General features: G+C 35.5%; 1 protein-coding gene across 2 annotated transcripts in view; it reads right to left on the reverse strand.

The window, feature by feature from the left end:
• LOC149542352 (Plastid-lipid associated protein PAP / fibrillin family protein) overlaps positions 1 to 17070 on the reverse strand; it is a 124656-nt gene extending 107586 nt beyond the window's left edge. The window contains exons 1-2 of one of the 2 annotated variants that reach the window (XM_089797328.1): positions 16731 to 17070; positions 16432 to 16555 (exon numbers count right to left, since the gene is read on the reverse strand). In XM_089797328.1, coding sequence (XP_089653454.1) covers positions 16432 to 16555; positions 16731 to 16997 — 391 coding nt within the window. In that variant the 5' untranslated portion in view covers positions 16998 to 17070. The remainder of the gene's footprint in view (positions 1 to 16431; positions 16556 to 16730) is intronic. The other variant, XM_089797327.1, reaches the window with a different exon arrangement.
• Positions 17071 to 17845: the final 775 nt, after the last annotated feature.

Raw genomic sequence — 17845 nt, forward strand, 5'->3', positions numbered from 1 at the left:
CTTCTTTCTAGCTCATAAGAGTGAAGTGTTTGATAAGTTTATCACCTTCAAAGCTCAAGTTGAGAAGCAATCAGAGAAAGCCATCAAAATTCTTCACACAGATAATGGAAGGGGATATGTGAACTCAAGGCTTATAGACTTTTGTACTCATGAGGGTATTGATTTTCAACATTCAGTTGCATACACTCCACAACAAAATGGTGTCATTGAAAGGAAGAATAGAACCCTTAAGGAGATGACCACTTGTATGCTACAACATAAGTCTCTAGATCAAGTCTTTTGGGCAGAAGCCATGTGTTGTGCCAGTTACATCCAAAACAGAAGTCCCCATAAGCCCTTAGATGTAATTACATCTTTTGAGGCTCGGTGTGGCAGATAACCAAGTGTAAAACACTTTAAAGTTTTTGGTTGTCCAGCATGGGCAAGGGTACCTCCACAAAAACGAAAGGCGTTGGAACCTCAAAGTAAACCTTGTATATTTGTTGGATATCCTAACCACATTAAGGCATACAAACTCATGGATCCAAAGATACATGAAATCTTCTTTGAAAGGAGTGTTCACTTTGAAGAAACTTGTCCAAGTTTAGTTCCTTCAATTCCTTCTTCCTCCTTCATGGAAAGTGATGATAGTGATGATAGTGACTTAGAAGATGATATTCCTTCAACTTTGACTCGCAAGACATCACCTTCGTAGGGTCCACAAACAGTTGAGGATATTCCTTCTTCTTCCACTAGACCTTATTGGGCACAGCAAACACTTGATTCAACAAGTTCATTAGTGGGCAATCCTTCAGATACTAGGAGGACAAGGTCACAACACAAATCATTTCCACATGCTTATATTGCCATTGCTTCTAATCCACAGTCATTTAAGGAAGCATCAAGGGTTCCTGAATGGGACAAGGCCATGGAGGAGGAATATAACTCTTTAATGAAAAACAACACTTGGGACTTGGTTCCTCTTCCTAAGGGAAGAAAGTTGGTTCGGTGTAAGTGGATCTATTGGACCAAGTTTGCAACGGATGGAAGTGTGGATAAGTATAAGGCTAGACTTGTTGCCAAAGATTTCTCACAGGTTCCTAGTATTGACTATACTAAGACCTTTGCACCAGTAGCTAAGATGAACTTCATTCGTTTGACACTAGCTATTGTTGTAGCTCATGGTTGGGTTGTACATCAAATGGATGTGAAGAGTGTATTCTTGAATGGTGATCTTCTTGAAGAGATTTATATGGAGCAGCCACAGGGATTCATACAAGATTCTACTTTGGTTTGCAAGTTGACAAAGTTTATCTATGGCCTTAAGCAGGCTCCTCAGGCTTGGCATGCCAAGATGGATTCCTTCCTACTCTCAGCAGGATTCACCAGTTGTCATTTAGATTCAAATGTCTACATTCTTCAGAGGGATGACTCACACTTGATACTCGTGCTTTATGTAGATGACTTGATCATTACACAAAGTACTTCATCCATCATTGCCAGTGTCAAGACTTCTTTGCAGGATAGATTTGCTATAATAGACTCGGGTTTACTTCATTATTTCCTTGGTATTGAGATCACACAGTCTTCAACTAGGATCACACTTTCACAACCCAAGTATGCTCTTGATTTACTTTCTCGCTTTCACATGAGTGATTGTAAACCTGCATCTACTCCCTTTCTTTCAAGTGTTAAGTTAGAGGCAAAGTGTTCCACTCCACTTGTTGATGCTACATTATACAGACAGTTGGTTGGGAGTCTCATCTACTTGACACATACACGCTCTGACATAGCTTTTGCAATTGGCATGGTTTCTCTCTTCATGCAAGAGCCACATGAGCTTCATTGGAAGGCCGCCAAACATATCTTGCACTACATACAGCGTAGACATACACATGGAATACACTATGCAGGAGATACTAGACTTCAATTGGTCCGATATACAGACTCAGACTATGCAGAGGATCTTGATTCTCGCAAGTCTACTTCAGGTTACATGTTTCATCTTGGTTCCAGCCCCATTTGTTGGCAAAGTAAGAAGCAAAATACTATTGCTCTTTCTTTAACTGAGGTTGAGTATCAAGGAATTGTTACTGCAACTACAAAGGCTATTTGGTTACAACATATTCTGAAGGAGTTTGGATTTGACATACCTAAATCCACAATCATTCATTGTGATAATCAAAGTGTTATTGAGATCTCAAAACATCCAGTTCGGCATCAGCAGACCAAACACATTGAGGTTCATAAGAACTACATCAAAGAGTTGATACATGAGCAAGTCATTGCATTGCAATATTGTCCTACAGCAGCGCAGGTTGCAAATATCTTCACTAAACCCTTCACTGAGGTCAAGTATCTTCATTTGTGAGATCTCTTGGGGGTGCGGAATATTTCACCAAGGGGGGTCACATAACTCTTCTCTTCTTTATTGTACTTATCTCTCTTTTTGGGGGAGGGTTTTTCCCATGAGGATTTCCCTTTTTCTCCATTTTCAGAGAGATTGCATCATATTATATGTAGAGCATTGCATTATATGTAGAGCATTGCATTTGTACGTGGGTACCTAACATGGCCTAGTAGCTGAGACCCATCATGCATTTTCATCATAGCTTTTGTGAACTTAAGTACATTCCCCTAAGTTGCACTTAAGGGGGGGTGTTAGTGTAAATAATTAATTATTATTACACTTAAGTTTACTTAGGTTAAATGCATCATTTTATTAGTTATCATATAAACACCTAGGACTATGCGTAGTTATATGAGTTGTCTTGTTGACAACACAGGAGTTTGCATATTCATCTGAGTTGTCATGTAGACAACACAATTGTTCACACTCCAATTGAGCACATGGTGTCTACAACATCTCTTTACGAGATACACCTATGTAAGCTTATCCTCTCATCATCGCACAAACTCCTATGCTCAATGGAGGATAATCCACTCTTGGTGGACATGCGCTTAGTTGTGAGGTTTATCACTTTGTTGACTCCTAGTCATTCTAGATGCCTTTATATACAGGCACTTCTAGTGTGTATTCAAATATGATATTCTCATTATTGTTATTCTGATCATACATTATTGGTCCATATTGTGCTAGTGTTTGAGCTTCTTGATCTTGATGTTATATTGCCCTAAGGCAAATTCTTACAATAAGAATTTGAGATGCTAAACATTAGCAATGTCGGCTCCACCAACATATGTCACCCCATCAATTCCTTTGCTTAAGAAAAGGAGTTTAAATCAAACATTCATATTATCATAAAAATAAATCTAGCCTATTGACCAATAATATGATCAACACTTCACCTTATATATCACTTTATGAAGACAACCTCAAAATTGGGTCCTGCAGTATGTGCATTCCATATTTTGAATGGGCTTGAAAAATATTAAATTGCAAATGTATTACAAACCCCAAACAAGTTGATGGAGTACTATTCAAATCAAAAAATCCTTGTTTTCCCTCAACGTCTCCACACACCTTATGATATGGATGGCAATTAAAGATTGCAAATATTGCACAAGAAGTAGTCAACCAATACTGAATCAAAAGCAACACTTAATGAAATTACTCACCAATATTGAAAGTGTTGGAACGGAAGAGACTGATGGAAAATTTTTAAAATCTAATTGCCCTTTTTCTCCATTGTGACAAAGAGGCAAGATTATTAATCCTCAATCAAATCCAAAACATTACAAATTTTGTCTAAATGTACTTTTGATACTCTTGAAATCTCCCAGGCTGACAGGAAAACCAGCTCTAATACCACTGTAATATCCCTAACAGGATATGATTCCAAAATTTCTCAAATGTATCGAAGAAATTTTAAACAACAATTGCATGTAATAGTTTTACAATTATCCAGCAATAAACTCAGCAAATACTCAAATGAGCAGCCTCAGAAATGTTATTGCATTATAATATTCAACAATACAATAACAAGCATAGAATCCAATCTTAAATACAGTAGTAACAGCCAGATTGGAAAAAACTAGGAAAGAACTTGTAACTCCATATGTGAACTCCATCGTGAATTCACCACAAATAATGAGCCAGGTTTGCGTCCAATTCACTAGTATACCTTGAAGGTTTCTAACCTCAAGTTCCAAATAGAAAGCAGGAAGCTTCCCCAATTTCTCCAGAAGAAATCTGAAACCAAAACTGTATCCAAGCATGCTGAAATGACTCAAGCTTCCTTCTTTTAATGCCCAATGTTGTAGCTCTTCATTTTCCTCAGGTTGTCTCTTCATCTTTTATTCTTTTACTTAAAATGTCCTTTTTACACTCAGGAGAATTAAAGGCCCCCTTCAATAATAAAGTGACTTATTAATATGTGCCTTGATTTTTAATAGTCACTTTATTAAATAACTATTGAATATTTTGGCATTAAAATAAACAACCAATCGAACTCAAAAACTCATGTGTGATAGCTTGTCGGAAAGCTCTCGGCAATACGCTCCAAGTCCAAGACTAAAATGGCCAAAAGATTGAACCCCACTGACTTACTATAAACAATAAGTATCTAGAAACCATTGCTAATCAACTGCGATTGGCCCAGAACTAAAGTGCCTAGGCCAAATCTCATACTAACCCTTGTAAAGACCTGGTTAGCCTGCAAAACCATGGCAAAAAGGGCTAACAACGCATCAAAAGATCATGGCTAGAAAAAGGGGACATTGAAAAAAGAGATAGTCCACCACCAAGATCAGGACACTGCTCTACATGAATAGGGATCGCCTTCACATAGATTCATAGTCACTTCACATATAATCCACACAAGCCAAACATATCACTTGCTATTACACTTGTTAGTTCCCCACAAATAGATAGACTGCTCGCCCTACTTCTACAGCACGATAAGATCCACCAAGTCAATCAAACCATTTGAAATAGGTTGCACCAAAACATTCCCACAGCAGAAAGGAATGAAATGAGGACCACTTTGATCAAAACAACACACCATGCTTTGGGCCAATATGCAACACCTAACTCTAAAGCACTCGGTTCCAATGGATGTATTCAGCATGTTATAGTTACATTTAATACATAGCATTGCTCCTAAATCTAGGATTCAAATAAGAGAACTTAATAACACTGTACTATGCCCTTAAAGAGTGGTTTTGTAGTGTCTCTCGTGTTTGCAATCTGTACCTTGTTATATTTTGATTTGAGAGATACTTGTTACTCATGTTATTTTTACATTTGACATGACCTGATGGTCAAATGATATACTTTGATTTCCAGTATCATAGATGTTAGATTACTATGTTGTTCAGTTGATCATATTTGCATGATGATGCCTTTTTGAGATGACAGTATGTTTTATGATGATATCTGGTTGTCTAATATCTGGACATATCCCTTGATTACATTTATATGTTGGATTTGATGTTATGGTTATTTACTTTATTCTTGCTTTGACTATGTTATTATATGCAATTGCACTTGATCGTGTTGTTTAGTGTGCAGGATTTATGTCACTGGCAGTGGCACATGGAGTTAGTGATTCAGTTGTTCATATTTAACCAATGTCATCCCTATATGGTCGACGTATCCTATTTAATTGTTTAAATTAAACCCTCCAGTGATTTAATAAATCCAAACTCATTTGCATTATGTGATTAGACCCGTGAGCGTGTTTGTGCATTTAGAGATTCACATTTGTCACGAAAGTTATTAAGGAATTTCGTGATTTTGGTTAAAGGGAATTTCGGGCTTTATTTTATTTAATTTAAATCCCGGCAACTTTGTTGTAGATGAATTCCAATTACTTGGAATGGCCTGTTTTCGTTTGGGTTGATTTAGGTTTAACTAGGTGACCTGGTTATTTACCCTAATCCATCATTCACTTGAAAAGTGAATAAGTATCCAAAAAGGAATTTTATTCCTCAATTCTCAATTTTTGAAATAAGAAATTTGAGAGCAATTTCCAAATCCTCTTCTGTAGGATGCGTTTCTATTCGTTGTAGGAGCTATGGACGTGAGATCGTCGTGAGATCGGTTTTGTCAGATCCAGCTCAAGGAAACCTTGGATTGCCGTCATTTTCAGCCAATTCTACGAGATTTTTATTTTATTGTTCAAATTCTCGTTTTTGCCCTTTTGGCTGTCAAGTAGGGTTCTCTTGTTTTGTTGTTTCAGTTTCGTTTCTACTTCCGTTTTTGGTAGTTGTTTATTAGGAGGTTGAGAACTAGTGTTCCCCTCTATTTCTGATTGCTAGCTCTACTCGGTTGGTCAGGTATGAGCATTTCCCTGATTTTCGAGATGAGGGTTTGGGGTTTCGCAACATTATGCTGGCCATTTCTGCGCATGGTGTTCGAACCCAATTTTTATTGGATTTCTGTGGCTCATTCATCCTTGGGTTGAATGGGTTAATTTTTGTCAACGTTGAGTTTTTTGAGGTTTTTGCCTTGATTTGCGTGTTGCCCAATTTTTTCAAGTTTTCTTAGCATAATGTGGGCAGTGGATTTGGATTGTCTATAGGATGTCAATCCAACCACTATTGCACTTTTATGTTGCATTGAGATGGGTGTCGCATCCATACTCCCGAGCTTGTATTTGGTTGAGTGTTATTTTGCTTTTGTTCTCATCCAGCCCTTGTCTTAATGATCTTCGTGTCATTGGTGCGCCCACACACAAGCACATGCGCGTGCAGTTGTCGAGTGCTTGCGAGGCCCAATCTCCCGATTGTTATCGGTGGAGTTATGTTCATTGGGGTTGGGTTGGGAATATGCATTGCCTACGAGCACTTATCGTATGATGAGCATGGGTATGTAAGGTAGCAACATGGAGGGGCTTCTCTCGCAACCTTGGTGACTATTTCTCATGTTGGGTGAAGTTCTAAACAAGTGATAGTTAAATAAATTACTGGGTAATAAATCTAAGATAATAAAAATGTGAGCACCTGGAGTTGATCCAAGGACACTTAAATGTGAGCACCTGGAGTTGACCCGAGGACACGGTGTGATGCACTTCCTAGGGGAATTTTGATTCCACGTGATATTTAGCTTGGGCTACATGACGCCAAGCAACTTACCCTCCATGGAGTCCCTACATAAATGACCCATAGAGTGTCTAACCAAGACCTGTTGTACTTGCATTGTCTCATGATCTTGGTTTCAGTCCTCTTTACTATCTAGCGTGAGTGTAAGCCAAGGACGGTTGTCTTGTGTGTGTTTGTGGTTGGATCACTTTCTCCATCAGCACGACGGGAGGCCTACGAGTTCCACGTAGTTGGTAGGCATAGCTACCTATACCACTACTAGGAACTAGTGTACAAAGACGGTCTATTTCCAGTTGAGACCGATGCTTGATGTTCACTTGGTATATTCGGGTTTCAGAGTATGTTTCCTTGTGATTTATGCTTTAATTGGAATGCTTGGATATCATATTTAGATGATGTTAGTTTCTTTGATGCATTCCTTTATTATGATGTTTTAGCATATGGTTAGATGATGTGATTCACTATTAGTTGGAGTATCTAGGCTTTGTTGGATTAGCATGATAGATCTTCTTGTTCTTATGATGTTATTACGTTGTTGTAGTAACACCCTCATAAGATAGCTCTGACTATCTAGTTGGTAGTTTGGGATGTTATGCTCGGGGGATGGCTAGGGCCTTTGAGATCTCATGATGCTATTACAGTTCGGAGGAACTAAACACGAGTTTAGTTGTTTATGTTTTCTTCATATAATGTTGGTTTATGAACCATGTATGTACATTGCAATGTTTTTTTTCTGCATGTTCCTTCATATGATGTTATGGATTAGATAGATGGTTTTTGCTTCCTATTGTATGGTGTCGTGTTATTCTTGCATTCGAGTGTCCTTGCCTCAAGTTTGTGCATCCGGTACTCCCCGGTGTGGAGGTTCTAACTCTTTTCTTTCCCTCTGAATGTTCGTTAGAATGTTTCCTTGCATTCCTGGGCGAAGTTGTTTCAGCATTGAGCGATATTCATAAAGTATCGCACACCTTAAGGAATTATGTCATATGATACTTGAAAGTGTCGCAAGGCAGTTATAAGTTCTATCATACGATACTGAAAGAGTATTGCACGGCTATAGTAAACTCTGTTGCGCGGTCCCTGAAAGTATCGCCCAGCAATTATGAGAAATGTTGTACGATACTGGACAAGTATCGCATGGTTGTATTAAAGTATCACCTGGCTATAGTGAGAAATATTGCATGGCTATAGTAAAAACTAAAAAGTGTTGCCTGGGTTTGAGAAAACCTACTCGAGCGACCAATGAGCACTTTTTGTCTTTACCAGAACTTTTTGAGAGATGACTTGGCTACCCTTTACGGAGTTCTCGAACTCTACCGTTTGACTTTTCGATTTCAGGGTCTTTCGGATTCGAATGTGATTCGTGACCTCGATAGCATTGTCGTTTTGGTTTTAGTGTTGCTTGGAGATTCATTGGAAGCCTGGATTGGTTGGTCAAGTCTTTTGTTGCGATCTTATGATCAATTGCATGTTGATGTTGTTCAACTCCATGCTTTAAAAATATATATATTGGCTTTTATTTATCCTTGTTCCAAGGATCTCCGGCGGGGCATTACAGGTTTAGGGATTTGGAACACTTATTTTGAATTCTTGTTCTTACTATTTGAAACTTTAATATAATCAATAAAATATGGGCAATGAAAGTATTGTTTCAAGACCACCATATATATATTAGGTTTTTTGCCTCTTACCTATACAATTGATCTTTGCAATGTCCCCCCTTTTGGTAATGGCTTAGAGATTCAAAACAATTACTTTGACTTCTCGATTCTTCTTTCAATTTCAAGAATTCATACCACTTATATAATTCATAGGATATACATAGAGACATTTACTTATTTCATCACTTAGAAGATAATGGTTCTTATCAAAATCATTATTGTATCTGATAGAATCATTACTATATCTGATATAACTTGGTTAAGATGGTCTAATAACTTTCTTCCATTTAACAATGGGGTATATGCTCTGATTTTATTTTAGAAACTACCTATTGTAATTGAATGTGTTCTCTCCAATGCAACCATTCAAGTCATAAAATTGATTCTACTTGATAATCACTGTGTATGATATGTTGGCATGCTTATGTTATGCTTAAGATACTGCTATGTATGCAAACAGTCAACTGAGTTCCAACAACTGGGAATTACTTCTAATTTGTCTTTTGTCTATGAAACCAGTCAAAAGAAAGTACAACGTTTGTAAATAATGATTTCTGTATGATATGTTGTTGACAGAATTTTCTGACATATCATGTATTTGTTATGGATTGGATATTCAACTATGTTGCCCAATTCGTTCCTTACTTCTGATTTATTTGTTTCTAATGTCAATGTTGGTTGTGTACAACACATTAACTATAATCTCTAATTCCAATATGTTTGTATCACATATAGCCTTGTTGGATACTGTAACTTGCTGACTGCAATATTTCTTGTATATGATTGGGGGCTAGTTCCCAACTGTTGTTATACAAATTTGATTTTTGGTATGCAGAAGTCCTGTAAGTCTATTCTCAGACAGGAGATGCCTCCAATATGAAAGTCAATATCTCTTTCTACATAGATGCTAACTTGGATCTTTGGTTATAAAGTGCATGCTCATTGGATTCTTCTTCTACCAATCAATATTCTCTTTCATCCCTTCGGCTATTAATATTCATAAGTATTAATTAAGGGAGTGTCTTCTTCTATTCAATCTGCAACTATAGATCTGTACACAAACACGTTCTGAGATATATATCCTCGAGATATCTTCGGTACTGAGCCCGAAACAACTATATATTGTTTGGTCATGATATGCCTTTTCGAACTGCACTGTTTCATTATCACATAATAATAATAATCTTCACTAGTCGGTATCTCCTTAATTCAGTCAATTATTGTCTTTAACTCATTCATGCAACATTCCTAATATCATTATCTAAGTCTCGTAAGAAATACTTTGATTAATATTTTATCTGGAATGATCGGCTTCTGTCAACCAAAATGATAATTATTGGTAAAGTAATATGTTTATCAGACATAGTCGATTGTTGTTGAGATTTGTAGTTGGTGGTCACCTTTATTTCGTGTGCTTCCCAAAGTCCTACCGTCTTAGCGATGATGTATGGGTAAAGACAATTTAGTAATTTACTGAATCCTTATACTGATTATGGCTTTCATTCAACACATGGAGGTACACGTAGTTTTGATTGGTATCTTATCATATATTAAATAAGAGCGATCCATGAAATAGCTATGTACTTAAGTATGTATCTTCCCATTATTTCATGAATTATGTATTTATTTATTTATTTTATATTTATCGATATTATTATTGATTATATATCATTATAATATCATAATATTATGCTATAATAATATATTATATTTCTTGTCTATTGTTTCATAACAGCTTATATCTATATTTACTTTTACTCATTTATTAATTATTTATGTTTTATTATTTATGAAATATTATAAATATGGAGACATGACAATCCGCCCTTCATCAATTGCTTGTCCTCAAGCACTGCAAATCTTTGGTGTAAGGTGTCTAATATGTAACTCTATATCATCAAGCGATCCTCAAATAACAATTTCAACTTGAGGTTAGAAATATAATACATTCATGAGTATAAACTTATTAGATTAAAAATGTTTGGTCATATTATTTAAATTAAAGAACAATTCGAAAAGATAAACTTATCTGATTTGTTGTAGCACTTGTGTTCTCCCAGTTGAGTAATCTTTATAATCTCTGGTAGAGACTTTATCTCTTCTCACATCTTATTGATACCCTTTTTAGTATGCATTTGTAATCCTTAGGGGAGACTTTATCTCACCTTAGGCCTCTATGGAAATCCCTTTAGAAATATCCATCTCTACTGAATCCTCAGGAGAGATTTTATCTCATCCTAAGGCCTCTAAAGATATGATCTCTGCTCTATAGTAAGGTGCCCTTGCAGTTCTCCCATAACCATAGTGTAGTAAGGTGCCCTCAACTAGTTCTGCAATAGGGCACCCTTAGCGGTTCTCCTTCACTTACAGCACAGTAAGGTGCCCTCACTACGGTTCTCCCTTAACTACCACTATAATGGTGTGCCCTTCAAGATTCTCCTTCAATTGCAATCTGGGTCTCTTTTGCAATAATAAGCCCTAGCGGTTCTCCCTTAATTACAATGCAATAGGGTGCCACTATCGCAGGTCTCCCTAAGATGCTACTATAATAGGGTGCCCTAGCTGTTCTCCCCCAATTGCAGCCTTGGGAAGGTGCTATCAATAGGGTGCCCTTACGCGCTTCTCCCTTAATTGCCATTCTTTCCCTTAATATATTTCATATCTTTAAATGTCCAAAACAATAATTGAAATAAATTTATAAATTATCTACGTCTACACATTACCAAATTTGTTGGCATGACTATGGTGAATCTCATCGAACTAAATTTATTTTTCAACTCTATGAAAAATATCCCTATCTTTTGCTTACCCATTATTATCATGTCTTTAGTTTTAGAGAAAGGCTTCATATCTCCTTGTAATTATATTACCCACAGTATGGCAAGATCATGCTCTGATACCACTGTAATGTTCCCCCTTTGGGTAATGGCTTAGAGATCCAGAACAATTACTTTGACTTCTTGATTCTTCTTTGAATGATGAGACTTCATTTCACTTATATAATTCATAGGATATAGATAGAGACACTAGATATATTTATTTCATCACTTTGAAAATAATGGTTCTTATCAAAATCATTATTGTATCTGATAGAATCATTAATATATCTGATATAACTTGGTTAAGATGGTCTGATAACTTTCTTTGATTTAACGATGGAGAATATGCTCTGATTTGATTTTAGAAACTACCTATTGTAATTAAATTTGTTCTCTCCAATGCAACCATTCAAGTCATAAAATTGATCCTACTTGATAATCACTGTGTATGATATGTTGGCATGCTTATGCTATGCTTAAGATACTGCTATGTCTGCCAATAGTCGACTGACTTCCAGCAACTGGGAACTATTTCTGATTTGTCTTTTGTCTATGTTATCATTCAAAAGAAAGTAAAAAATTTGTAAATAATGATTTCTGTATGATATGTTGTTGATAGAATTTTCTGACATATCACGTATTTACATTTCTATCTTCCTTATCCACTAATGTGAATCCTTCTAAGAGGTGAACTAACATCTTATATCTTATACTTTGAGATGATATGACATGTTGGAAGAGACACACCTTATGTCTCTTAATAATCACTTTCCTTCATAACTAATAGCACCATTTCCTTTCTATGTTAATCGATCGATCTTATATTCCGATCATATTTCTTTATTAACATTTTTCTGATTGTACCCATTCACTATCATTAATAATGACATGATCAGTATTTGCTGAATAATGATATTGATTTTGCTTATCGATAACTAATCCCCTTTAGTAATCTTGACTAAGCCTTGATCGACAAGATTAGATGTTGGGCTTATGATTAATATTTGTTTATCTTTCCAATGAACACCTGTTCTCGCGTATTGTTAAGATCAATTTATAATGTTACTTGATCAACTGCCTTTATACTTACTTTGAAAGATGTCTTGCCCTTGCCTTTATACTTACTTATTAATTGTTATAGTGTTGATCTTTATTCAATTAGTTAGTCCTTTATATTGGTTCTGAGATCATTGTCTTTCCTTAAGTCGATATTATCAATTTTCACTACATCTGTAATAGTATATCTTCCTATCATAGAAGATGGAGTTGACCAGTCTCAATGTCCTATTTCTCAAACAACAAAAAAATTTATGTGGTCACAACTTCTCATACTTGATGGACCGATCCAGCAACCCAAAGTTAAATTCTTATGAATGCCTATATAGGAAAAACATTTTGTAATCTTGGTTTCATATGATGAGTCTCAAGCCATTTGGTGATAGCTTAATATCAGTGATGCTGACCTACAGCAGTTGACTTGTTAATATTTTTGGCAGCCAAGTAAATTTTTATTTTTATAGTCAGTCATCCTTTATTGGTTAACCGTTAGATTTAGGATTTCATATAAGTTTAAATATTAAATTGTTTAGAGTGAAAATATTATTATATTATTAATAGTAGTATTTATTATTGTTTCTCTGATCACCATCATTTATTTGATAAGATCTTATTGTTGAAATATTATTATTATAGATTATTATATCAATAATAGATTTATTAATTATTATTGAATTTGATCTCTAATATAGGAGACATCACAGATATGCTAGAATACAATCCACAGATAGGTTGAACTTAGGATATTACAATTCATGTTACATCTGTTGAGGCCTTCTGAACACACCACAAACAAGTCTAAAAGATAGATGCATATAATAACTGTTACCACCGATAGTGTACTACTTTCAAAAAGTTTTAGTTGATACACCAATCCACCTTTGATGAACTTGACGCAGCAGGTAACATGAGATATTTTCACTCTGAACCTTCCTTGTGCACAACCAAAAACTCATGGTATAACATCGATAGCTAAAAGGATGTGTCCAAAACTGTCAACCACCGACCGATACCGCAGAGTGTCGGCATGGAGGTTTTGACATCAATGACAACCAAAGTCGGCACTTCTAATAGACATGCATGCAAAGAAAGATCATGTAGAGGGGTGATGGAACCACAGAAGTGGAATACTCAAATTACAGCTATTTACAGTAAAATTTCTCTCACAAGTAACCGACTCTTCATCTTCTGAGAGGATTGGGTACTTATCGCTTAATTTCTTGAAGAAAACAAATAGCCTAATCAACATTGATAGCTCCATTTACCTTCTCTCTCATATACACCCTAGGTACAAGGAAGATCTTAACAACATGGGACCGAATTCCACTTGATGGAAAAGTTGTACCATTGGAAAATAAAGTGGTTAATCCAGATGACCTTGATGATTTTCCCCCAATCGTATTGCCTACAAAGGAACCTAAGCTTGAGAGTGGTGAATATCAAGAAAGCATCATGGCTAAGAATTTGGAAATTGACAACATAGTTGATGAAAGAGTGGAACTACATCCGTAGAATGCCATGATATGATAATTTGGATTTCTGAAAAAAAAAATCGTATGTGGATCAGCATTTTGACATGCAGTATGAGCTCGAGTCAAGAATCTTGATTGTTGACATTATATTCAATCTATTACACTAGAATTTGCATGTTTAAACTTGAAAGTTAAATGTTAGGACTCAATGTGTGTGTGTGTGTGGAATTTGGCATCTCCAAATACCCACCTACTTTTTTCTTAAATGTCATGCTAGGACCAATACCTATCTCCCATGCCAATATCAGTATCAGTCCCTTGGCAACTATGGCCGTAGTCATCCATTGATAATCAAAAGTGTCACCTAAATCTCAAGGAACATGGTCGAAATTGCAAAAGATAAAGCACTTTAAGATCCAAAAGCACTATATTAGTGAACTCGTCCAAAAGTAGATTATCAATTTATAGTTGTCCTACTTCACAAAAGGTCGCAAACATCTTCCCCAAGCCCTTCACAAAAAGAAAGTTCATCTAAAATCTCTGTTGGGGATTTGAGAAGCTATTCCTTGGGAGCTTACCTAGGCCTTCCTCTGTCTTCACTCTCTTCTTTCAAAGAAGTATATGAATGAGAGTTATCACTCTCTTTCTTTGATTTATTTTTTTGTGCATAGGTACCTAACATGGCACTGTTTTATCGAGGCCCAGTTTACCCACTTGAATTGCACTTAATAGAGCAAGCAAGTCGAGGGGGTGTCGATGTAGTAATGCATTTATTATATAGTGTTGTAAATTTATTACATAGAAGGTTAAGCTTAGATAAATATTTACTCAAGTTTAGTTATGCTTGCCTTTTTGGGAATGAGGTGTCATATGCTTCCTTCGGAGCAAGTAGTAGACATCTTCACTAAGCCCATCACAAAAAGCAAGAACATCCACCTATGAGCTTTCTTGCGGGGTTCAAGAGGCTATTCCTTAGGGGGTTACCTAGTCCTTCCTCTCTTTTAACTCTCTTTTAAGGTGGTAGATGAAGGAGTAACTAGTATAGCACTATCCTATTTGGACCCGTTTTGCCCACCTAAATTTCACTTTGGCGAGGTGGCAATTAAAGGGGTTATTGGTGCAGTCATGAATTTAGTATGAATCATTATGAATTTAGTACAAAACAGCTTAAGATTACTTTAATAGTGTGCTTACTCGAGTGTGGTTATCCTTTCCTTTTTGGAGTGGGAGGTGTCATTTGCTTCCTTAGTAGTTACACTTCCCCTGAGTGGGAGGTCACCTCATTTCATAGGAGTTACACTTCTTAAAGAGTGAGTTATCATCCTCTTCTCCTCATATTTTCTACAAATGCAACTTTCACTGCATTCTAAGTCTATATGAAAATAACTTCAAGGCACTTGTTCCTAATTAGATATTTCCAAATTCCTGCAATTATCTGAAATCTTACAACCATGTTGAGGTTGTGTCTGGCATGCACAGCCATCCAAGTAGTCCGTGCACTTGTTGATTTCTGTATTTTAGTATAAAACAATTTGAGATGGCATTTCTTTTCTTAAAAGTTTTATTTTTAAATGATAGCCAAATCCAAAATCAATTAGGGTTTTAAAACTGGATGAGTAACATTTTAGGTTGAATTGAGTTGGAATTACAGCATAGCTAATGAGAGTGAAATGTAGATTCAATCAAGGGTTAAATTCCTAGAGGCATCAAATCAAGGAATGAAGCCCAATGCAATGCTGGGGCAATTTTAGCAGGATCTCAGCTCTAAGCCAAAGGAAGACAAAATGTTCCAATTTGTAACAAATACCAGGTATACTAAAGGCATGTTCTTACAAAAGCAAAATTATGCTTCATAGAAATGCTGATATGTTCCATTTATAATACCTTAACTGCAGAATACTCTGTAAGTGAGTGGTCTAGCGATAAATTAGTTCACTTAATAAAGTGGTCTCCATGTTAATGCAGTTTCCTGTGGGTTATGCTGATATTTCCCATTTTGAAGTAGTTTTAGCGTGAAATTGTGTTAAGTGAATGGTCTAACGATAAGATTGGCTATTTAATAGAGTGAACTCCGTGTTAATGCAACCTGAAGTATATTGTAGAGTAGACCAGTTTCTCCCTAAATATAAATTTTGATGTAGCGAGGCGGCAGTTTTCAATAAACCCTAGGTTACTGTTCGGATCATGGCTTAGGCGGAGCCCCAATATGGAGTTCAATAACCCCTTGCACGAACAAAGAACATTTCATTTTTAGTTTTCTAATACAGGGGTTTGACCTCACGACCAATTTATAGAAGGAATAAATTAAAATTGATACGTCTAAGCTAACTGTGAAAATTATACCAGACAAGTCACCTTTTGCATACTATAGGTTTAATTTTAATAATGTTGAACAAAAATCCCAACAACACTATTCCACATTGCCTTGCGATTTCTTACCTCCAAATATAAGTGGAGACTTGAGAGGCTCTGGTATACAAAATTGCTCCAATTTAGAGACAGTCTCAGCTATCCTATCGTGCTCTTCTTTGCTTAGCATGGCGCCTCTGTCTGTTCCTTCCACCTATAAAAAATACCCAATTCCTTGATTTTTTAATTTCCTACCTGAAACATAAATTTGCTACAACTCACGGACCTTAATTTAGAAAAGGATTCTACCATGACCTGTAATATATTTATAAAACATCAAGTTGCTTTATGAAATATGATTATGATGATGCGGGAAGAGAATGAGATACCATGGAAAGAAGAGAGTCTACAAGATCTTCTGCACTGTTTTCAGTCTCTTGTGCTGCGGCAGAAGATACTTTGAGCTTTAACACATACGTTGCAGATGTTCTAAATTGAGCAAAGCGAATGAACCCAAATGTGTGCTTGGAATTAGGCTTCCCAATACAGAGCCCATTGCTATGGGGAGTGGAAGTTCTAAGGATACGCGCTCTGGTTGGGATATAAGTTTGCAGGGAACGGTGGCAAGAAAATGAGCTGGAAATTACAGCAGCCATGCTCGCATAGGTTGATCTTCTACCCAATTGTTCTTCGTTCAAGTGGTGCTTGCAAAATATTCTTTGTTATAGAAAAAATCTATTTAATTGATTTTATTGGATGTTTATTTCGCAACGTGGATAAGCCGTGGAGAGGGAAAAAAGTTTGAACTTTTTTTCCCAAGGGGAGACGATGATAATAAGGTCAAGGGATATGCTTATAAAATCTTTATGGTAAGTTTTAAATATATTTTAATATTATGTAATTACTTATATAATAATAATTACTTATATAACAAGTCTAATATGGTGGTCTTATTAGTACATACATTTCAAGCGTTGATTAAGAGTTTTTCTCTTTCAAGTAGTTTATTTAAATTTAATTATAAAATCAATATATTGTGTAGCAAGATTTTTAATTTAATAATTTCTATAATATAATATGGGTAGGATTTCATAGATTGTAAAATATGATAGTTTTTAAGAGTTATATTTTTAATAATCTGATTTATATATTTTAACTTATATTGTAAAACATGATACTTTTATACTTTTTAAGATTTTAAATATTATATTTTTAATATTATATTTTACAAAATAATTTGTTTCATTCAATTTAAAATATTATATACACTTATATTATACATTTTTTTAATAAACACTATTATATGTATTATTATAATAAAATTACTATATAATACTTATATTAACTTAAATATTCTATTCAATTAAAAAATGATATGCGACCTTGTTTTATCCCTCTTTTTAATTAGAATTATGAACATAATTTAAACTATAATTATAATTGTAGTTGTAATTGTAATTTCTTCTCTCTTCTTGATGAACTTACCAACTCTTACTATCGCAAG

The sequence above is a fragment of the Cupressus sempervirens genome, chromosome 8, assembly GCF_028749045.1.
Source record: "Cupressus sempervirens isolate cs-2001-9-10 chromosome 8, ASM2874904v1, whole genome shotgun sequence".
Lineage (NCBI taxonomy): Eukaryota > Viridiplantae > Streptophyta > Pinopsida > Cupressales > Cupressaceae > Cupressus > Cupressus sempervirens.